Below are 24,358 nucleotides of genomic sequence, written 5' to 3'. Positions count from 1 at the left end.
TATATATATATATATATATATATATATATATATATATATATATATATATATATATATATATATATATATACATATTGAGAGTGCCCATGCCCTATGCTACTAACCACATCAGACTGTATCCCAAAATAAACTAATCCCGATACAAGATCGATATGGCTATAAAGAAAACCTTAATTACCAGTTCAATACTGACATAAAAAGAAACCAAGTCCCCTTTATGTTAGTAAGAAAGAAGAAAAAACATCAAAAGTGTTGTGAAATTGTATGTACACAACAAAAATCTTTCACAAAAAAACAGAAACGGCTTACAAAGCTATTGACTAGGCGTCATAATGGAGACATTTCTTTTGTTTGCTTTTCATGTAAAGAGACAATTCAATGTGTGTCTGACGACAGTTCAGTATTTGCTTGAATACAACAAGAGGTGTTATAATAACCGGTGCAAACTAGCCCCAAGGTTGGCAATCACAACACGAAGAAACTTTTGCTTTTGTTGGGGGGGGGGGGGGGGGGGGGGGGAGTGGCCGGGGGGGGGGGATCTTAAGGTTAACTCGGTTCGCGAAAAAAAAATTCTTCAAGGCGTTTAAAAAACATGTATTTACTAGAATCTATACGCTAACCATAACGACGGCCCTAAATATAGCCCGCCTGCGGTTATATTGCGATCAAATAAGTTTCGTATTCGAGACAATAACTTAATGTGCCAAGTTAAGAAAAAATAAAACAAAGAGTGGACCGAAATAACATCAGGTCAAAACGGCACTGATTTAACATTTTTATACCAACATTTTCACCCCTGCCCTTAAGGCTGTACCATCTACACTGTTACAAGTGTATATTTTCTATATCAATTATATAAATTTCATTTCGTTCGGGGGGAAGGCGGTAGACTTTTTTCGGGGAAGAGGGGGGGGGGGGGGCTCCGCCCTCCCGAAGAGATGCCTGGAAGAAACTCTGATTTTCCCTAATGAAAGTTAGGTACCCAAGAATCTCAGTGAAGATGTGAAACACTGATAGTTTAGATGACATGAATTCACTGCGATGCGTAAATAACTTTTAACTTCACTATAGATAAAGTGAACTTATTATGATAGTGAAGATCAGTTGTAAGCTAGCGTAAGCTTAATTAAATAGTGAAAAATGGGCTTTTAGCAGACCTAAATACAACTGTTTGCGATAATGAAAAAATGGCTTATGAAGGCATGAAGTAAATTCCAGCTAAATTAAAAAAGGCTTTTATGGGGCATGACGAGGACTCTCAATGAGTTAAAAAAAACTGGATTTTAGTGGGCTAAAATAAATAATACTGGCTTTTATCGGGCATAAAATAAAATTTCATATAACAAAAAAAAAGGTCTTTTTTCGGGCATGAAGTAAAATTTTAGCTAAAATAAAAAATTGGCTTTTATCAGTCAAGAAGTTTAATCTCAGTTAAAATAAAAACAAAACAACTGTTTATAGCAGGCATAAAAGTGAAAACGCAGCTAAATAAAACAACTTGCTTTTCTCGGGCATGAAGTGAAATCTCAGTTAGAATTAAAACAAAAAACTGGTTTGTTGCGTGCATGGAGCGAAATCTCAGCTAAATAAATAAAAACTGTCTTTTATCGGGCATGAAGTAAAATCTCAGTTAAAATTACAACAAAACACTGGCTTCTATCGGGCATGAAGCGAAATCCCAGCTAAATAAAAAAAAAACTGGCTTTTACCAGGCATGAAGTGAAATCTCAGCGATAGTGAAACTTGACAGAGTTCGCTCGAGGGCCGATCAGATCGATGAGATCTTTAAGGTCAGCGCGTCCATCGATACGGGGGATCAAACGCTGGCAGTAAATTAAGGGCCGCTTCACGCGGAGATAAAAATAGAACCTCGTCATAAAGTTTCAGTAAACAGCGGGATATAGCGAGCGGTGCGGTGATGGTTTTCTGACGTGGTTGTGTTGTGTTTTTGTTCATTAATGCGAAAAATTATAATTCTGTTTGAAACGTAATGATTTTGTTTAGATCAGATAAAGTGAAATGTGGGTGTTGTATTACTATGAATAATCTAATAATACTAAATCGTGGTAGAAATAGTATGGGATTTTGGTGAAGATATTTTTTGAAGGTATAGTATTATGATTATAATACAGTTTTGAAAACAGTAAGATTTTCAGCTTATTCAGTGTACAGCTTTTGAAAATGATTCTTTCGGAGATAATTTTTAAATGTATTCTTATGTATTATTAAGTAATTCTTAAAATAAAAATATGGGGTCCTTTTATTAAACATGTAGTGATTGTTAATTTAAACGGTTTTTAAAAACCTCATTTCAGAATTGTTTGATATTTTTTTTATCAGATTTCGTTGCGTCACGTGATAATCTGCTGTGTCCGACACATTGGTCAGGTGTCTCATGCAAGTGTGTCTGTGTGTCCAGTCATCTGGGCACTGGTTCTAGACACCTAGGAAGATGGATTTAACGGTTTTTCTTGTCATCGGTGTACTGTCTGCGCTAGACTGTATCCTAGGTAAGTGTTGCAGTGTTGTAATGTAGTGTTGACGGAGTGTTATGTTGCTGTAGTGTTGTAATATGGTGATATTGGATTTTCGTAAAATGCTGTGTAACTTAGTGTTGTAATGTAGTGTTGAGTAATTAAAATTATGTCAGTGCTAAATATTTATTCTTTTTTAAAAGAAGTTTACTTTAAAATGGGTGTTTTAGTAAGGAAAAAAAACAGCCTTCATCAGAGTCGATATATATATATATATATATATATATATATATATATATATATATATATATATATATATATATATATATATATATATATATATATATATATATATATATATATATATATATATATATATATATATATATATATATATATATATGCATAAATGTTTAAAAATTAAATTTAGGGGTGGGGGAGGGAAAGCGGGGGTCTATTGCTTGTCTAGCTAATACGTAAATCCGACACTGGGATTTACAACAGTATTGTCATGTGATATAGTTGGTGTGTTGGTGTTGTTGCAGTGCGGTTGATATGTAGTGTGGTATTGATGTAGTGGTACTGTGCTTCTGTAGTTATGCTGCTTTGCGATTCAGTCCTCTGCTCTTACTCTATTTATAGATTCACTCAATCCAGCTTTTTTACTGACTGGGAAAGGGTGAGGGTCTGGTGTGCGCTTAAAGGCTGTACCTGTTTAACAAAAATTACGAAATATATTAATTTAATTTAATAAAATATAGAAATAACAAAGTTTTACTTACCATTTCATTAGAAAACTCTATTTATAATGATAATACCAAAGGCTTATATAAAATTATCTAGACTATTTATCTTATTACATTTTTATAAAATTTGTTTAATTTTAAACCATTTTTTTTTTCTACTTCGTGCTAAATTGTAATGTTGGTCGGGATTTTCCACCAACTCAATTAAGTATTACATGTCAACCTGTTTTGCGCAATATAAGTCCTGATGACTTCAATTTCGACCAGCTTTTCTTTCTGGATTTGCTTCCATAACCTTTGTCCAACCTAAAACAATATCCAAGTCGGTAGTTTTTTGGTTTTGGAGTTGTCTCTCCTAGATGGGTTGCTGTCCCCCAGACATCGTCTCATCTGCCCGGGGGTCGAACTTGGAACTTTTTCCGTTCGTAGCCATGAGCTTTACCGATCCGACCATTTGAATGTTACAATCTTAACTATATCCCACATACTTTGTAGAACTAACCGTGATGACGCAAGTTTACTTAAGATAGGTCTAGTAGAAGTTAGCAGAAACAGAGTATAGCTTAGTTAGACCAATAGAAATACAGGAGCTGACAGGTCACGTGAGACGGTCAGATGACCAGTGAGGCGTGGGTCAGCAGACGGTGATAGGTAGCAGTAGAGAACGGACAGAGATATGTAGAGTTAGGGAGCAGTTAGATAGAGGTAGTAGACAGTAGAACTTAAGAAGTAGTTAGGGTAGGAGTAGGAGATTGATTTGTGTTAAATAAAAAACCATTATAGTCAGTGGCGTAGCGAGGTCGGGTGTCACCCGGTGCGGCACTTAATGGTGTCACCCCTTTCCCCCCCCCCTTCCCGCGGACAAACTTTCAAATTTTCGATTTGCATCCCCCCTCAAACTTTCGATTTGCACCCCCACCCCCCCTCAAGTTTTTCTTTATGTAATTTGCTGTTTTTGCCTTGGTGTCACCCCCCTAAATGGTGTCACCCGGTGCGGTCCGCACCCCCTGCCCCACCCCCCTCGCTACGCCTCTGATTATAGTATATCTTGAATTAGACTTGTGTTGATTCCAAACTGTGCCAGGCTACCATTTTTAAGAAAACGTTAACACGGTTCGATCCCCCTGACTATATGTGTATTACAGTATACATTACGGTATACAAATAGACACATTCATGTAACAATGAAAACCCCACCCTTACAACTGGTGGTTCTTCCTCGTCTTCACCCTCACACTAACTTATGACTATTTGGGTGAAACAAAGGAAATGATTTAATAATGACGAGGTAGGTTAGAACAAAGCTCACCTAACATACATCGATCTACTCAAGCAGTCAAGACAAAGCACATTGAAAGGTAAACAAAACCGTTGCGACAAACACAAATTGTCCACGATATTGTGGTACAAAAGTGAAGATCTCAACGATAAGCTGGTCTAGTTAATAGACCATATGATATACAATCAGCTCGCTAGGATAGATGTGATGAGCTTGTCTAGTTTACAGACCATATGATATACAATAAGCTAACTAGAATATAGGTGATGAGCTTGTGTAGTTTATAGACCATATGATATACAATAAGCTAACTAGAATATAGGTGATGAGCTTGTGTAGTTTATAGACCATATGATATACAATAAGCTAACTAGAATAGATGTGATGAGCTTGTCTAGCTTATAGACCATATGATATACAATAAGCTCACTAGAATATAGGTGATGATAAGGGTATATCTAGCTTATATCCCAAATATCGTATTATCAGGGCAGTAGTATAGATGAGATGATGTAGGTAGAAAGACCCATCTGATTGTAGCCCCTTTCCAACAATTAGGGCCATGGTAGCCTGAACTCCATTTTGTTTGGTGAAAATGTAAAGCAATAAAAAAAAAACGAACCTTGGTGACTACTATGTAGGAACGATGGGCTGGAGCACAGATGTTTCGAAACAGTATTACTAATCGTGTTTTACTAGGAATAACATTCAGTCAAAATATTTGTGGGAAAAAATGTACATCGTGTCGGTAGGCTTTTATTTCAATTTGCTGGAAAATTTATAAAATATTTTAAAGTTATTTTTTTTAACCTTATTACTAAATAAATAGAATCCCGCTAAGTCAAGAAAAAAAATTATTTAAAAACCACTTTATAAAAGAACACAGAAACGTGGAATGTTGCCTTTATTTTGTAAAAAGTTAAAAGTAAACAAAGTCAAGTTCGTCAGTTTCATATACCTCAGCATGTAAGAAAATAATATGGTCAGCACTATGCCAAGCTGCCTGCACTTTCCCAAACGTGAGTCAGGTGCTAGGTGGACTCAGTCAATCTATAAACACAAACCTGGTTTCGAACTACAGAATTTCAGGTTGGCAGTTGTTTGGCCTACTACCTTTCGTCCGACCACGCCGCCCCCACTTACTAAGGCAGCACAGATTGTATAAGAACAATGGCTAGCCGTAAAGCTTTTTTTTTTTGCATGCACGATAGAACAAAGTGCCACAAATACCACCATGAGGGAGTTTCCACTAAATTATTTATACGCATCTGGATTTTCCGATTCTGGTTAAATGTCTAACACTGATCACTACAACAAGATATGACTTAAAGTATGCTCCTAGACACATATTATTTTACAAAAACCAGCAGTTTATATATATATATATATATATATATATATATATATATATATATATATATATATATATATATATATATATATATATATAAATATGTATATATATATATATATATATATATATATATATATATATATATATATATATATATATATAGAGAGAGAGAGAGAGAGAGAGAGAGAGAGAGAGAGAGAGGGAGAGAGAGACGATTGCAAATGATTGTCAACTGTGATTAAGAACACATCAATCGAGATTTATTATTTAGACCGGCTAATATAAATTATAATCCCATTCTCTATAAGGACAGTCTACTGTATATTGTATGTACAAACATATAAGTTAGTTTTTTGGGGTGGGCACTTTTTTTTCCATATTTCATAGACAGTGCATTTAGTAACATTCCTGGGAACTGCTAGTCTTGTCAATAGGTATCTTAGCCATCAATCGCTGTGTGTGCATGAAATCGATCTGCCTGGCCTGTGAAAAAAGTAAACCACCTCGTCAAGAGGTCCACATTAGACAATGTGAGTTGAATTATTGAAGCCGCATCTATACAAGTAGACTGAACACGTGACGTCACCATAACAAAACAAGCCATTTTTATGCTGTCTCTTGGAGCCTTTTGTTCGCTCAAATTTTCCGATAACCTGACGATTCTGTTGATACAATGATAAACTGCCGTCAGTACAACAGTACGTTAGTTGAACCCCCCCCCCCTCTCCCGAGAAAGTTGGACGGATAGAAAATTTTCAGTTTGCGCTTAAAATATTGAATTGCATTTATTGTAGTGCGTTATTTAAACATTTTCGATATATATATATATATATATATATATATATATATATATATATATATATATATATATATATATATATATATATATATATATATATATATATATATATATATATTAGAAGACCTTCTCATTAAATTTTAAATAAAACGTTTTCCTAACTTAGTAATTTAACCCATCACATATCGCATATTCATTTTGGACCTGAAGTCAATGAGTTAAACAACGATTATTTAAATTTTAATTAAGAGAAGTAATTAATTTTTTTTTTTGCTTAGTACAAAACTGTTTAAAATGATCTTTATAGGCACCCCCATTAGACTATACTAAAGAGCATTAAGTCATGGAATTAGTTTCAACATTTGCCTATATTTCACACAATAGCTTATGTAGTTTGATCATATCTTCTACTTCTCAAAAGCGCGTGTTAATTAGAATACAACAATCACTGCTGTTGTAGATCTGTCATTAGTTTTTTTTTACAAAGCCAGTATCAAGGTGCAAGTAAAATTTAAAAAAAAAATTTAGTCGGATTTAGGGCGACTTAAACGACTGGGCTCCCTGCATTTCGAAGTCTGGCGGTTGCGCCCCTGTATTTAAGGGTGTCTCATACTTTTTCTTGTGAAAAAAATAAAAGTGCTTAAACAGCTGTTGGCCGTGGCCACGATACTCTAAGGTGTGATCTGATTCTCTCCACCCAGGGGCCAAATACTCTCTCCACAAGCAAGAGGTCACCTGGTTCGATGCCGTGGAGAAATGTAAAGTAGCCGAGCGATCTCTGGCCAAGATTACGTCACAAGAGGACCAGGACTATGTGGTCAACAATTTCAAGGACTCCATTAAGGGGTGAGTTTTTCATCCGTCCATCTGTCCGTCCATCCGTCCATCAATTCAACTGTCGTTCCATATCTATTCGTCCATATCCATCCGTATAAATCCGTATCTATCTTTATTCATCCGATTCATCCGTATACATTCGTATACATTAACAACCATTTAGCCATATCCATTTAGGCACATACATCCATCCGCATTCATCCGTATAGATCAACATCCATTTAGCCATATCCATTTAGCCACATAATCCATCCTTATCCACCCGTATACACCCGTATACATCTGTATCCATCCGTATCCACCCGTGTACATCCGTATCCATCCGTATCCATCCGTATCCATCCGTATCCACCCGTATACATCCGTATCGATCCGTATCCATTCATATCTATCCATATACATCCATATCCGTTCGGCCATATCCATTCAGCCATATCCATTCAGTCCTATACATCCAGCCTCATTGGTCCATCCATCCGTATCCATCTGTATCCATATTAAATTCTTATCCATTCAGCCATATCCATCCAGCCATATCCATCCATCTTTCCATCTATCAATTCCTTCTTCTTACTTTGTTTTTGTTCCTGCATATTCCCGTGCTTACAATTCATCACATAAGGTAAAAGAAAAAAAAACTTTTTTTACACACTAAATCAAGCCATTAAATCATATTGATCTACATCTCCTCTAGGCTAAATAAACTTCACTGAAATAAAAAAAAACAGTGAAAATAATAGTTGGCAAAAGAAAATAAACCGGGAGTGATCTCCCCTAAACTTTCTCGAATATTCTTATATAAAATAACAGGGGATGGGAACTCGGGCTATAGACATGATTTTTAATCCATTTTAAATACTTAAAGTTTTAAAAATAGAATAAAATCTCGTAGACAAATTAATTGCACACCAAGTGAACGCGAATAAAAAAGCGCATAATAGTGCGCAATATTATTAGTACTTTTAAAATTTACATTAGTTTTATGAGAAATCGGAAGTAGCGTAAATAAGTACTTCCGGTCAACGAAAAATTCTCAAAATTTGACAGAAGGTAGAGAATTAGATCTTTTACTTACATATCAAATTTCATTTATCTATCTGAAATAGTACTCAAGTTATAGGCTTTTGAAAAATTCAAAGTAGAAAAAGTACCACTTCCGGTTATCCGAAATTGCTCAAAAGTTGATACGGATCTACGATTTTGATAAAATACTTGTATATGAAATTTCATCAACCTAGCTGTAACGGTACTCAAGTTATCGTGTTTACACACGGACACACACACACACACACACAGACACACAGACATACGGACAAGATTGCAAAATTATGTTTTTCCGTATCAGTGAGATGTAAAACGTCGAGATTTGCAAAAATCTCGATTTTTTTTTTGCACGATTACAAGACTTTCTCTATACTTCGTATATACGAGAAAGTAAAAAAAGGATGGATTCTTACTAGAACCTCAGTTGGAAAAATTATGTTTTCATTCATTATGTCAACCTTACACAGTCTTAATCCTAACAGTCTCTTGACATTACTCTAATACCTGAAAGTTTTCCCGATCCGAAACTCTAATCCAAATAAACCGGGAGTGATCTCCCCTAAACTTTCTCGAATATTCTTATATAAAATAACAGGGGATGGGAACTCGGGCTATAGACATGATTTTTAATCCATTTTAAATACTTAGTTTTAAAAATAGAATAAAATCTCGTAGACAAATTAATTGCACACCAAGTGAACGCCAAATAAAAAAGCGCATAATGGTGCGAAATATTATTAGTACTTTTAAAATTTACATTAGTTTTTTGAGAAATCGGAAGTAGCGTAAATTACTACTTCCAGTCAACGGAAATTACTTAAAATTTAACAGAAGGTAGAGAATTAGATCTTTTACTTACATGTGAAATTTCATTTATCTATCTGAAATAGTACTCAAGTTATAGGCTTTTGAAAAATTCAAAGTAGGAAAAGTACCACTTCCGGTTATCGGAAATCGCTCAAAAGTTGATACGGATCTACGATTTCGATAAAATACTTATATATGAAATTTCATCAACGTAGCTGTAACGGTACTCAAGTTATCGTGTTTACACACGGACAGACAGACACACAGACACACAGACACACAGACAGACACACAGACATACGGACAAGATTGCAAAATTATGTTTTTCCGTATCAGTGAGGTGTAAAACGTCGAGATTTGTAAAAATCTCGATTTTTTTTTTTGCACGATTACAAGACTTTCTCTATACTTCGTATATACGAGAAAGTAAAAATTGATCTTAGCCTAAAATAAAATTAAAAAAATGCATACGATATTGTACCGTCCTTTCGTATTTTTTTCAAAAAAATAAAATAAAAAAAAACATAATACTAAAAAATCAAATCACTATTTTAGGCTATTGAACAGAATAAAAGGTTTCGATCCCCAGAAATCGATAACAGATAACAAATCACCACATGTGTATAATCTTTGCTTTGTTTTTTTTTAAATCACCCGATGCAGTTGTAAATCTGTGATAATTCGTTAAGGAGGCACTCTGGGCACACTTTGAAAAAGTTAAAAAACCTTTCCTAAATTTTGAGCTGATAGCTAACATTCAGTTTATATTTTTATTCTTAGGGAAAGTGAGGAGATTAAACAAAAGTATATTGTCATTTTATATATATATATATATATATATATATATATATATATATATATATATATATATATATATATATATATATATATATATATATATATATATATATATATATATATTTATTTATTTATTTATATATATATATATATTTATATATATATTTATTTATATATATAAATATATATCTATATTTTTATGTATGTGTGTGTGTGTATTCAGTGTGTTAGTCAACAGATAAACATGTTTACCAGCACGCGAAGTGACGTAGTTTGCCATCCTACCGTAAAAAAATAATAACTAATTATACAGCCCTGTTTACGTAGCCAAATTATCTTAAGAGACGATAGCTTAATCAAGGACGTCACGCAACCACTCACCCGTAACGCCGTCCAAGCTGATAGCTCATATCAGATACGATCAAATCCCTGGCCAATCAACGGCCTGTTTACATCTCCCGGCTTCCGGAAATCAAACGTCGATCACGTGCTGTGACTAGGACGGTCGGCCATCTTTTGTTCGGAGCACGAAGACGCCCGGGGTAGTAATTGAACGGCTGTTGTTTCCACGCTAGGCCATACGGGGAAGCAGAACTCAGACCATTAAATGCTGAAAGAGTGAAAGACAATTGCTTTATTGCAGAGTTTTTTTTTCAATATCTTTTTAAAAAATTGAGAGCGTAAAAAATGTGTTCGATTATTACAAATCGATACCATTGTCTGAGTGATCAGCTGAACAGGTAGAAGTGATTGGAGATAATTGAGACGGGATTCGTGCTGAGATTTAAAACAAGAAATCAGGAAATACAATACAGAAACGAGGCTTCGTTTAAAGGAGATTGTGGTTGGTGGACTAATTTACCACCCTCTTTCTATATTTCAAGATACGTTGCTATTATTTTTTTAAATGTCAAAATCACACAAATCAATGCGTAAAGTGGAGTACTCAATCACAATTTTTTATAACTAGATTTTCAAAAAAATCATCGATTTGCACACTTACGCCTGAAAACAATTAATTTCTCTTGAATAATTTAACGGTGTTTAGTTTTTTTTGACAACATACTTCAATCAAGATATAAGTAGAGTTGAAGGGTTCGATATGGTCGGCGCGGTAAAGCTCATGGTTGCTAAACTGAAGGATAGTTATAGGTATATCTATTTATCAATATTATTGATGGGATGTCGATGAATAAATAGATGAGTTAAGCGTAGTGGGCGAGAAAGGGTATGACCACTAATTCCGAAACTCCAGAGTTCGAAGCACTGAGCAAATAAGTCTTTAAAATTGATGACAAATACCCATCTAAGCGAGAAAACTCAAAAATCAAATGTTCTTGGATGGACAGGCTATGGGAGCAAATCCAGAAAAAAAATCAGCCTGAAGGTGGAGCAAACAGGCCAGTTGACGCATAACATATTGATTGTTAATCCTTTATTGTTTTGGAGGAAATACCGTCCAACTTTACAATTTAGAGCAAAGAAGAAAAATAAGTCGATTTAAAAAAAGTATGTGACAAGTTACAATACACGATGATGCTGAATATATTCTCTTTCCGATTTGGCTCCGTAAGACAATGGACGCGTCAAGAGAATTGGAATCCTCTGGTGCATAGTAGGGAGTTCGATGAAGTGATCATGGGTTGCCTAAAGATTCATAGGTTGCCCAATGGATAATGGTTGCCAAAGTGTTCATGATTTGTAAAAGGGTTAATGGGTTGCCCAATAGATCATGGGTTGCCCAATGGATCATTTGTTGTCAGTGGGTTCATGGGTTGTCAATGGGTTTATAGACTGTCAAAGGATTCATGGGTTGCCAAATGTATTATAAGTTTCCCAAATGGGTTGCCCAAGGGTTCATGAGTTGCCAAGGGTTCATGGTTCAGAATCTTAATTCGTTGACACTCAAGCTATTGACCTCCCAACCCATGACCTCCCAAATATTGACCTCTCTTTCATTGCCCTTCCAGTCATTGACCTTTGAGCCATTGACCTTTCAGCCATTGACCTATGAGCAATTGACCTCCCAGCCATTGACCTCCCAGCCATTGACCTCCCAGCCATTGACCTTTCAGCCATTGACCTATGAGCAATTGACCTCTCAGCCATTGACCTATCAGCCATTGACCTATCAGCCATTGACATCCCAGCCATTGACCTCCCAGCCATTAACCTCCCAGCCATTAACCTCCCAGCCATTAACCTCCCAGCCATTGACCTTCCAGCCATTGACCTATCAGCCATTGACCTTCCAGCCATTAACCTCCCAGCCATTAACCTCCCAGCCATTAACCTCCCAGCCATTGACCTCTCTTTCATTGACCTTACAGCCATTGACCTTCCAGCCATTGACCTATCAGCCATTGACCTCCCAGCCATTGACCTATCAGCCATTGACCTATTCCCACTCACATAGCTCTGACATGTCATGTAGTCAGCTCTTAGGATATGCAAATCACCTGTCGCCCTCACACCAAAACAAAAATAAACCACAAAAGATTTAACATTTAAATCGATGCCACAAAAAAGCCTGTCTGTATCGAGCTCTATTGATAAATAGAGTTCAACGTGACACCTTTAGGCTAAGTTTGTCCAGGCCGAATACCTTGATAAAAAAAAGAATCTGAATAAGGTATTCAGAACCTCATTGATCTTAGCTTTAGATAGATGGGCGTGATTGGTGGGTGGGTGGGGGGGGGGTGTGGCATTTAACAAATTTCTAAACAAAGCTTAACAATATAAAGTTAAGACAATTTTAGAATTAATTTTTAAAATGTCGTTTTTAGGTTGATTTTAAAATGGGTTTAGAGTGCACATTCACTGCAAACCCGAGTTTATTTTTTTCTCTAATCAACGAATCCAGGGGTTTACCCAGCACTAATAGGTACCTAGATCAAGTTGATCCAGCACTAATAGGTACCTAACTCGAGTTCACCAGCACTAATTGGTACCCAATTCGAGTTCACCCACATTTTTTAAGTGCAAGATTCGAGGAGAGTAAAAATGGCTATGTATAAAGCAGACCCCATAATAGGGCTGGGAAGTAGGTCACCAACCGGTTCTATGGCTCATGCAGGTTTTATTGAGCCGTAGACCTGGTTGGTGACCTACTTACCAGCCTTATACTTTTATATTCCGATAATCAAGAAGCTTTACTTCCAATACCATAAAGTCCTTCCGGTTTCGTTATGGCTTTTCCGTTTTGTTTACTTTCAACATCATGTAGACTTACATCCAAATGTAATAAAACAGGAGTAAACATTAAAACAAACATGACTTCAACCACCAGCTAACATCTTCTTCAGCTGTGATAGATTTTAATGTCATCACCAGTCTCCCCTACCCTAATTTAAAAGAAACAAAGTTTAAAAAAAATGTATTCATTTATAAATTGTCACCGACTTAAAACAAAACACGATTGTTCAATATAGCTCTACGGCTACATCTGATCTAGAGATCAAACGTAAGTATGTACATAACCTAAGCACGAATACATTCACGAGATAGAGGCTTTTGTTTGATACCTATAGATGTGTCGTTTTCGTGTTGGAGGCTTTTGTTCCTTACCTATGGATGTGACATTTGCCCAGCAGCCATTGTCATGTCTTGACATCTTGTGTCTACTAACTTGACATCTTTTTGACATGTATTTGAATAAGTTTGACAAGTCATTTTTATTTGATCATCTGTGTTGACACTTGCTAAAGAGCCTTGAATGTGACATTTGTTGATGGCCCATGGTGGCATTTATAAATATAGATTGTACATGTCATTTGTCACAAAGAATGGAAGTGGCATTTAGTCCACGTACAAGATCTGACATTTCCATAGGCATAAGGTATAATGTTGTGTATAAACTGTGGTCATATTTAGTCCGTAGACCAAATGTGACAATTGCTGCACGTATAGGAATGGGTATTTTTCTCATAAGCAGCATGTGACATTGTCACAGTCACCATATATGACATATGATCGATAGCACGTGACATGTCATAAGTGCAGGAAGAGGGTGACATGTGATCAATAACTTTTTTGGTGCCATTTTCTCCAACCGCTACTTAAGCTTTAAAGCACCAGAGATTACATTTGGTCTAGGCTTTCTATATAGTGATTTCCTCCCTGGCAGAGGCGTAGCGAGGGGAGGGCGTGTGGGACGGTCGCCCCCCTGGCGTCGATCCTATTGAGGGCGCCAAACGAAGTAGAAAAATAAAGATAATTTTGATTTGCATTACTAAGTAATACTAAATTGAAGTTAAAAAAAACAAACTGCTTGGCAATGCTGACTTGTTTAAAATGTTTTCAAATTCAATGGTGTCAAACCAAATTATAAAAATATCAAGGGATAGTGGCTGGTAAAAGTGTGATATTTTGCCCCGTCGCCTGAAGGGGTAGCCTCGAAGTCCGCATAAAAATGACCTTAGCAACAAAACCCTCTCTTGCTTATAACATTAACTAACGCTAACACAAATCGCTCGCGTCACATCTTCCTAATAAGGTCTTCTCGATGACAAATGAGATAAAGAAAAGTCTTAACGCATGACACGTTGTTACAGCTGATAAATATTCATGCTGCGAGCACTTCAACAACCACGCCGGATGACGTCGGAGTAGGGTGCAGAATTTTAAACAATCCGCCACTACCATTTGGTCTTGTGTTTTTTGTTTTTTTTCTCTCCCTAAAGCCGGAGGTTCGAGTAATTTAAATATCGATCTAGCCGGAAGTATCGATTACAGTTTCCTGAACGAATACAAGACTAGAATGATGTTGAAATGTATTTATGCTGCTGTCGCGGTTTTGAATGATTAGCCTGAGAATGATGTGGTCAGAGAATTCAAAATAAATACTTGGTTTTTAAGTGAAAAAAAATGGTTAAGATTGTTTACAACAATTTTTAGTTTACGAACTTGTGATATAATAATGTTGATTTCCTTGAAAAGCTAACACCTTATTTTGAAATGAAATCATGTAGGCCTATACGCGTTTTAATAGGTTTTAATACGGTACATTTGTAAATGAAATAAACTGCAGAAAAAATATTAGAACAATAGTCGAAAGTGGGTAGGTAACACATTTTGAAAACCACACCTCAATTTGACAATTTATTATTAAAAAGGAACCTACATAAAATAAATAAACAAACCCCATTAAAAAGATCAGTGGAAAAGCAGATAGAGAAGGTTGAAGTGACATGGTATGTAGTGTATGGACGATGAGATTTTCTTTTTCTTCTTCGTTCTCAATTGTAATGTCCAACACAAGTTAGTATTACGTGTCAACTGGCTATGCGCCATATAGACCGTCGACTCCGATTTCAGACTGCTTTTCTTTTTAGATTTGCTTCCGTAGCCTTTGTCCAACCAAGGACAAACTACAAGGCAGCAGTTGTTTGATTTTGGAGTTTTCTCTCCTAGATCAGTGGGAGTCCCCAGCTACCGAGCCTCATCTGTCTGGGGGTTCGAACTTGAGACATTTCAGTTAAGAAAACCCGTTAGCTTAACCGACGCGACCAGTCCGGGCAAATCGATGTGTGATCTCGGCCTCTGCTATATAAGGACGGAAAGGGATTAGGAACCACCTTTTGTTGTGAAAGACATGTTAACCTCCCCTGCCAATAACAACTGTAGACGATTAAACTGAACATGAAACAAGTTTCCGTTCTATGTAATCGATATATGAGTTTATGTGTACACAATGTTAACAATGTAATATTCTGTTGGTTAAATTTTATCGTTATGTATAATTTATCTGCGAATTATTTTTTCCCTGCAGCAAGCAAGTATAGTTTTTATTATTATTAGCATTTTCCAATATTTATAGCGGTAATTTATTAAAGCTATTTACATAACAATCGTCTTTGTAGGTAGGCGGTACAAAGGCTAATACAAATAGCCCTTAGCAACCACATAAGAAATGGTAAACAAAAATATTAGCATATTTTCAAACCAACACATTTTTATTTTATTTTACAAAGTTTTTTTAAAGACAAATAAAGAGGAGGTTGGGACGGTTGAGGTGGAGCGCTAGACTGATAGAGTCTCGAGTTCGAATCTGGGTTTAAATCATTAGAACGTCCCTGAGTCCACCCAGCTCTGATGGGTACCCAATTCACTTTGGGGAAACAAATGGGACTGTGCATAATGACTACCTTATATTCTTGTATGCCGAGGTGATTTTAACAGATGAACTTGTTCAATGTGTCTTGGGTACAAATGGGAAAAGATGTTGTAATGATGAAAGAGGGGGTTGAGTAATAATGTCGTGAGAGGTTGATGTGGATGGTTAGAGAGTGGGGGAGGTAGAGAGAGAGCGGGGAAGGGTGGAGAGAGGTGGGATGAGGTAAAGAGGGGTAGGGAGGGGGTGGGGAGAGGTAGGGGAAGGTATGTAGAGAGGTGGGGAGGGGTAGAGAAAGGTGGCGAGGGAAGGGATGTGGAAGGGAGAGAGAGGTGGGGGAGAGATATAAAGAGGTGTGGCAGGGGTAGAGAGATATGGTGAGAGGTAGGGAGATGTACTGGGTGGGAGGGGTAGAAAGATGTTAAAGGGGTAGAGAGAGGTACAAGAAGGAGTAGAATCTACGTGTTTATAGGTGGGCGGGGTAAAGACAGAGGTAGACGCATACATTCTATTCGGTGCAGGTGAAGGAATAAAAATAATATGTAATTCTAGATGAGGTTTTTTGAATGTATTGATTAAAATATCCTGCTATACACTGTTGTGTATATGCTGTTTGATTTTTCCATTTCTACAGAGACGTGTGGTGATATTCATTTGCATCTGTTAAAAGATTGTTCCAGTTCACGCCAATACGAATGTGTGGAGAGCTAAGCTAAATTACCTTAAACTCAGAGGCGTATGCAGGTTTTCGTCGGGTTAGGGGGAGCTGCGAGTCGAGAAAAAGGCGCCATATATATATATATATATATATATATATATATATATATATATATATATATATATATATATATATATATATATATATATATATATATATATATATATATATATATATATATATATATATATATATATATATATATATATGTACAATATCTGTTTGGTATTGCTTCGCTACAGTGTAAACACTCTGAATAAAACAAAAGAACACAACACAATGTAGGCCGACAAAACAAAACAATTTATCACATAAAAGAAAACAAAAACACTAAATATACACACAATACAAAAAAAACAACAACAAAAAAACAATAAACGCAACACTACCTGTTTTGTAAACCTTGTAAAAGAACATCTAACGTAAACGAATATTTGTAACTAATGTAGGGGAAATAATCACTCTCTTAATATATATATTTATATATGTAAAGTCCTACACATTTAATTGTAACTGTCAAAATCAACCAGATCAATATTTTTATTACTATTCGATATAATACTTTATTATTATTTGTTTTTACAATACAAGTGCTGTCTAAATTCCGAATTGATTATATTTTTTAATAAAAATGCTAAAACAATACAGCATAATGAAAATTTGTAAAAGAGAAGTTAATTTAGAATTGCACATTTTAAATGGGTTACATGCGATTCCCCGATTGCTGTCGACAAAAGTACAAAAACAATTTTAAACTTTACTAATGTTTTTGCATTGCATATCTGTACATTATTAATTATCTACTGCTTTTTGTGTTCCAAAAAGATTACTATTCAACATAATGGTACGGTATGGGTTAGATCACTGTATTGCTCACACACCTCATTACCGGTTATTTTAAACAAACTATTCACACAGTTTGACCTGTTTCATAAGCTATGATTCTGACTGTAAAATAAACAACTATAGTTGGAGGCAGTTATACTCTTATCCACTGTGTTTTTATATTGTTTTAACTAAATTTACCCGAGATATTAAAGTATATGTTCGTTAAGTACATACGTTCGTGCCGATAGTCTTGAACAAGGGGTCTTCCATAAATGACGTCACACTCGTAAGGGGAGGAGGGTCCGTAATTTTGTGACGGTGTGTGATGAAGGGGAGGGGGGGGGGGGGGATTCAGATGGTGTGACGTCACTTTTTTGCATTATAAAAAAGTAATGTTAGAAAACAAGTTTTAGCCGTTATTTCGTGTTTTAGAAACCAGTTTTAATAAACTGTAATAGGAATTGATCAAACTAGTCTATGTTGACAGAGTTCTGACACGATTTCGGAAAAATATCGATGTTTTAAGAAAAATTCAACAGCAATTTTGAGGGTGTTGTATGCTGAGGTGTGACGTCATTTTAGGGGGGTGTCTGGCTTTTTGTGACGACGTGTGACGGAGGGAAGGGGGGGGGGGAGGTAAAAATCGTCAAAAAAGCTTGACGTCATTTATGGATGACCCCTAACGTTATTGAAGATGTATGTGAATGTTTATTTTTCCGTATATTTATTCAGCTTCCTCCCTCTCCCCTTCCCACATATATTTGCATTGAGTTTTTAAAACATCCATCTAAAAAAGTGAGCATCTGTATAAGATGCCTTTGGAAAATATTCTAGATCAGCTGACTGGCAAGGGACCCACTGTTTCCTTTCCTCCTAGTATTGACATAACAAAGATAAGCAAAATCGTATTCTACGGGGCACACTTAATGTAAACAATAGCCCAAAGATAATGGGTCTTTAGGATAAAAAGATGGCTGGATTTACCAACAAGTATTAATCCAAGACACATGATGCAATCTTAACACTGAACCCAAAATACATTTCTCAACAAAGAAACCTGAACTCAACATTAAAAAAAAAACTTTTGCCAACTTATGATACATCTAAATATAGAATCGAGCTAATTTTAAACTTGCCATGATATAATTTTTTATTTTTCGAGAACTTGAAAAAAAGTTTAATTTTGTTTCGTTGAAAGTATGTACAGGTACATTAGTCCGCATTTTCTATTTTTGTCCCCCCTAAGTAAAGTTTCCCCAATTAAATCCCTGTGTTGCCCATCACTTGGTTGAGTCAACATTACCAATTTTCTTCATCCGGGTCTCAGTCCCAGCATTCACTTCAATCGATCCACGAAGAAAGGCTGTATGCAAAAAAACTTTGCACGCAATGGAGATTTTTAAAACTGCTCAAATATTTAAACAATATCTTATCTGTACAGGATTGAGAATTTTTACACAAAAGACAAGGAATCGATTGGTCGTTAAACAATCCTTAGAATTTCTTGAGGAGTCTTTTTTTCAGAAAGCCGTAGAATTAAGTTTTAAATATTTGGACTCTTATACAGCACGGCTTAAGTTACTCCCGAATGACTAAAACTCTCGTTCCCTTTTTAAGATATCTAAGGAACGCATTTAACTTGCACGTGAAGTTATGCGCACCAAAATAAGACCTTTTCATGTGCAAGTCGCAAGCATTGAATCAGATGAAGCGTGACTTTGTCGCCATAGTTACTCATCTCAACGTTATGAATATTTCTACTGTGTGTGTCGCGTTAAAATATGTTATGTTAGGTAGTTGCTGACTTTAACCCTAAAGTTTTTAGCATTGCTTACACGCATATTAGTATAATGTGTACCATTGGTAACAAAGTTATAAACTGAAATTTTAGGTATTAGGCTTATGCTTCAAGCTGGGGTTAGAGGGAGCTTTGGATTAAAGTTTAATTTAAGAATTAGCGGGACTCAAACATAACGCCAATAACGTATTCGATTACTTAATTGACTCGTATCGTCCCAGAAACAATGACCCTAACGGTATATCTGAAAACTTTCAATCCTAAGTTTCCACTCGTTCATAGTTAGTAATTTACATACAGTTTTAAATTACCTCAAGAATCTGTGTGAAGGTCTAGCATTCTCACAACATTCAATAATAAAATCTAACATTCTCATAAATGTCAGTGATAAAATCTAACATTCTCATAAATGTCAGCGATAAAATCTAACATTTTATCAAATGTCAGTGATGAAATCTTACATTCTCAAAAATGTCAGGATAGAATCTAACATGCTCATAAATGTCAAGGGTAAAATCTAACATTCTCATAAATGTCAGTGATAAAATCTAACATTCTCATAAATGTCAGTGATCTTTTTCTTCTGCTTTGTTCTTAATCTTAGTGTTGGAAGGGATCCCCTCCAACACAATTAAATAAACGTGTCAACTTGTTATGGGCCAATGAGGCCATTGACTCAGATTTCAGCCTTTTCTTTTTGGATTTGCTTCCATAGCCTTTGTCCAACCAAGAACAAACTACAAGGCAGCAGTTGTTTAATTTTGGAGTTGTCTCTCCTAGAAGAGTGGCTGTCCCTAGTTAACGTGCCTCATCTGCACGAGGGTTCGAACTCGAGACTTAGCAACCGACTCGACCTCGCCGACCCCCTAATGTCAGTGATAAAATGTAACATTCTAACACCTGTTTAACATTCCTTCAACTTGCACAGTTGAGATCTTACATTCACCCAATGAAAATCGTGTGCTGATAGCCGCTAAATGTTTGACCAAAGAATTCTTGTGCTGATACCCGCTAAATGTTTGACCCATGAATTCTTGTGCTGATACCCGCTAAATGTTTGACCAAAGAATTCTTGTGCTGATACCCGCTAAATGTTTGACCCATGAATTCTTGTGCTGATACCCGCTAAATGTTTGACCAAAGAATTCTTGTGCTGATACCCGCTAAATGTTTGACACATGAATTCTTATGCTGATAGCCGCTAAATGTTTGACCAATGATTTCCAGGTTTGTCTGGCTGGGACTTAAAGGTGTGGACAACACTACCCGGCTCACGTGGGTGGACGACAGTGAGGTGGTCTATGCCAACTGGGCTGTAGGTTTTCCAGGTAGGTTGGTTACTTGGCTGTAGGTTTACTGGTAGGTTGGTTGTTTATCAAGGTAGGTTTTTAGGTTGTCTATGCCAACTGTGCCGAGGTTTTCCCAGGTAGGTTTGGTATTGGGCTGTAGGTTTCTCAGGTAGGTTGGTTATCCATGTACTTTCTTGATTGTTATCCACAGGGATTCCTTTAGGCATCTCTTTGGGGGCTCCCCCCCCCCCCCCCACTCCCCGAAGAAAAAGTCTATCCTTGAACGAAATTGAATTTATATAGGAAATATATACTTTTACCAGTGTACGCCCCTCGGATAATATTAAATGCCCCCTCACCCCACCACACCCCGGAGAAAAAAGTCTGAAATAAACACTGGTTATCAATGTAGGTTTTTAGAAGTTTTCCATGTTCATTTTTTATATTGTTAAAATGTTTTTTCTCTGAGCATTATCCATGTAAATGTTTAATAGCTTTCTTGTAGACGCACTTTTAAAGCACCTTTTAAGATATGAACCGACAATTTTTCAAAGTACTCCATTCTAGGTGTTATTGTTCCGTTCTAAATATTCATGCATGATGTTTCACTTAAATTTTTTATAAGACACGTTCAAACCTTTAGTTATAGAGCCGTAAAGTAGCGTTTGTTAAACGTCTTTACCTTACTATCACGAAAACGCGGTTTCCGTGCACTAAATTTTTTTTTTCTGTAAAGTAAAAGTAAAGTTCCCCTTTCAAACTTGACGGTCTATAGGGTAAGTGAAGTAGAGTTCACTTGTTTCTGTGACCTCGGCATATGAAGAGATAGTGTGTTCAGCACTATGCCCAGCAGCCTTTACTTTCCCTAACATGAGTTAAGTACCCATCAGAGTTGGGTGGACTCAGGGACGGTCTACTGACTGGAACCCGGATTTGAACTCGAAACTTTCAGGTCAGCAATCTAGCGCTCTACCGCTAGACCACGGCGTCCCATACCATCGCTCACATATAATCTTAATATCTCCTTCCACTCATCTTTCTCCCCCTCCCCCTACCGCCAGCCATACATTGCCTTAACATTACCTCTACTCACCTTCGCTCTTCTCCAATCCTTTATCAAATCTTGTAACAAAGAGGCGAGTTCAGCTCTCTACCGCTAGACCACTCCGTCCCATTTTTTTTGGTGATGTTTCTTATACTTTTTAGGTACTATCTATTATTTCGTGAAACTAAAAAAAAAACCTATGTAAAAACTTAAAACTAAAATGTATCATATATTTTAAAATATTAATATGACACAGTTTTTGTGGTGGCGTTCTAAAGTTTTCTTAAAACGATTTCACATCAGTTGTTTAGATTGTTTATACAATGACTCCAGGTCAATAACCCCCTGGACATAATCCCTCTTCCATCAGGACATTGTTTTCCTTCCCCCCCCCCCCCCCCCCCCCTGCGAGACAAAATATTCCCCGATTGAAGTTTATAAATATATTTATAGATGTCCTAATGTTGTTACCATTATTCAATAACATTATTATTATTATTATTATTATTATTATCATTATTATTATTATTATTATTATTATTATTATTATTATTATTATCATTATTATTATTATTATTATTATTGTTATTATTATTATTATTATTATTATTAATATTATTATTATTAATATTATTATTATTATTATTATTATTATTATTATTATTATTATTATTATTATTATTATTATTATTATTATTATTATTATTATTATTATTATTATTATTATTATTATTATTATTATTATTATTATTATTATTATTATTATTATTATTATTATTATTATTATTATTATTATTATTATTATTATTATTATTATTATTATTATTATTATTATTATTATTATTATTATTATTATTATTATTATTATTATTATTATTATTATTATTATTATTATTATTATTATTATTATTATTATTATTATTACCATCATTATTATTATTATTATTATTATTATTATTATTATTATTATTAATATTATTATTATTATTATTATTATTATTATTATTATTATTTTTATTATCATTATTATTTTTATTGCCACTATTATCTATTATCTATTCAGAACTAATTATTAACAAAAATATAACTCAGATCTCTCTGGTTATCATATAATGTGTTATAATTTTACTTAAACTAACCTTCTTCCATTCGACAGACCACGAGAATGGCGTCAACTGTGCCCGGATACGTTACTTCGACTACATGTGGGACACCGTCAACTGCTCCACCCCACAGAACTATCTGTGTCAGGATACGGGTGTGTAGATCACAGGCTAGGCTTTGTGTTGGCAACAAGGGTTTACTGTTTTCATATTATGTATATTGAAGTATATATATATATATATGCACATATATATATATATATATGCATATATATATATATATATATATATATATATATATATATATATATATATATATATATATATATATATATATATATATATATATATATATGTGTGTATGTATGTGTATATTGGAGCAGGCCATTTCCTCCCCCCACCCCGGTGTCAATTACACTCCTGTCAAATACCGCACATGGTAATTCTCTCCCCCCCCACCCTCGGAATACATATTTACTTTCCCTATCCATCTCCATATTCACTATCGCTTACTGTATCCATATATCTTATCACTAGTCCAAACCCTATCCCAAACCCTATTCTAAACCCTAACCCTAACCATATACCTGTATATCTCTAAATGACCGATGGTAATATACAAAAGGTTAAAAAAACTTCTGCAGTTGTTCTTTGGTGGTTTTGGGGGTAATATACATGTGGATTATTCAAAGGGGGGGGGGGGGTAGATGATGCAGTTGGGAGAGGGATGGAGATAATATACTTGTAGATTATTTAAAGGATGTTGTTGATGTGGGGGGGGGGGAGATGGGGTAATATTCAGGTGGATTATAAAAAAATGAAGGGAGAGGTAATTGACTTGCGGCCACGTCTTTCTCCCTGTATGTGTGTGTAGGTGTGTAAGTGTGTGCGTAAGTGAGTAAAACCATCAGCCACCATAGCCACTAGCCTATACATTCCCCCTTCCCCAGACATCCCGGCTCCCTACGTGGTGACGATGCAGACAAAAATCACCGGCGTGGTCGCTGGCCTGTGCACCGTGGGCGGCCTCGTCCTCGTTATCTGCATCCTGCTTCAGCTCAAGTGCTTCAGGGGAGAGACCCCCGGCCGGCAGGTCGTCAAGAGGTTCAACGGCTGGGACAAGATGAGCAACGCCCCTGGCTCGAAAAGCTCGGACACCCTCTCCACCCAGGGGTTCTCCAACGGTGAGGTGGTGTCATCGGAGGGGTGCACAAGCGGGGAGGTTGTGACCCCTCATGGGTTTTCTGATGAAAAGGTCGTGCCAGTAGAGGGGTGTTCAAGTGCTGATGGTGTTACAAAGATAACTCCCATGGGTCCTGGATACTAA

At 35.8% G+C, this 24,358-nt stretch overlaps 1 protein-coding gene across 1 annotated transcript; it reads left to right on the top strand.

The window, feature by feature from the left end:
• Positions 1 to 2,375: 2,375 nt before the first annotated feature.
• On the top strand, positions 2,376 to 24,358 carry LOC131956677 (macrophage mannose receptor 1-like). The gene is made up of 5 exons (XM_059321221.1): positions 2,376 to 2,510; positions 7,354 to 7,498; positions 20,822 to 20,922; positions 23,085 to 23,186; positions 23,982 to 24,358. The coding sequence occupies exons 1-5, from the start codon at positions 2,453 to 2,455 to the stop codon at positions 24,356 to 24,358; spliced, it is 783 nt and encodes a 260-aa protein (XP_059177204.1). The 5' UTR covers positions 2,376 to 2,452.

The sequence above is a fragment of the Physella acuta genome, unplaced genomic scaffold (genome assembly GCF_028476545.2).
Source record: "Physella acuta isolate Inbredline_101_S28 unplaced genomic scaffold, ASM2847654v3 ptg001169l, whole genome shotgun sequence".
Lineage (NCBI taxonomy): Eukaryota > Metazoa > Mollusca > Gastropoda > Physidae > Physella > Physella acuta.
Note: the sequence above shows the minus strand (reverse complement) of the source record. Positions and strands in the feature narration are given on the sequence as shown.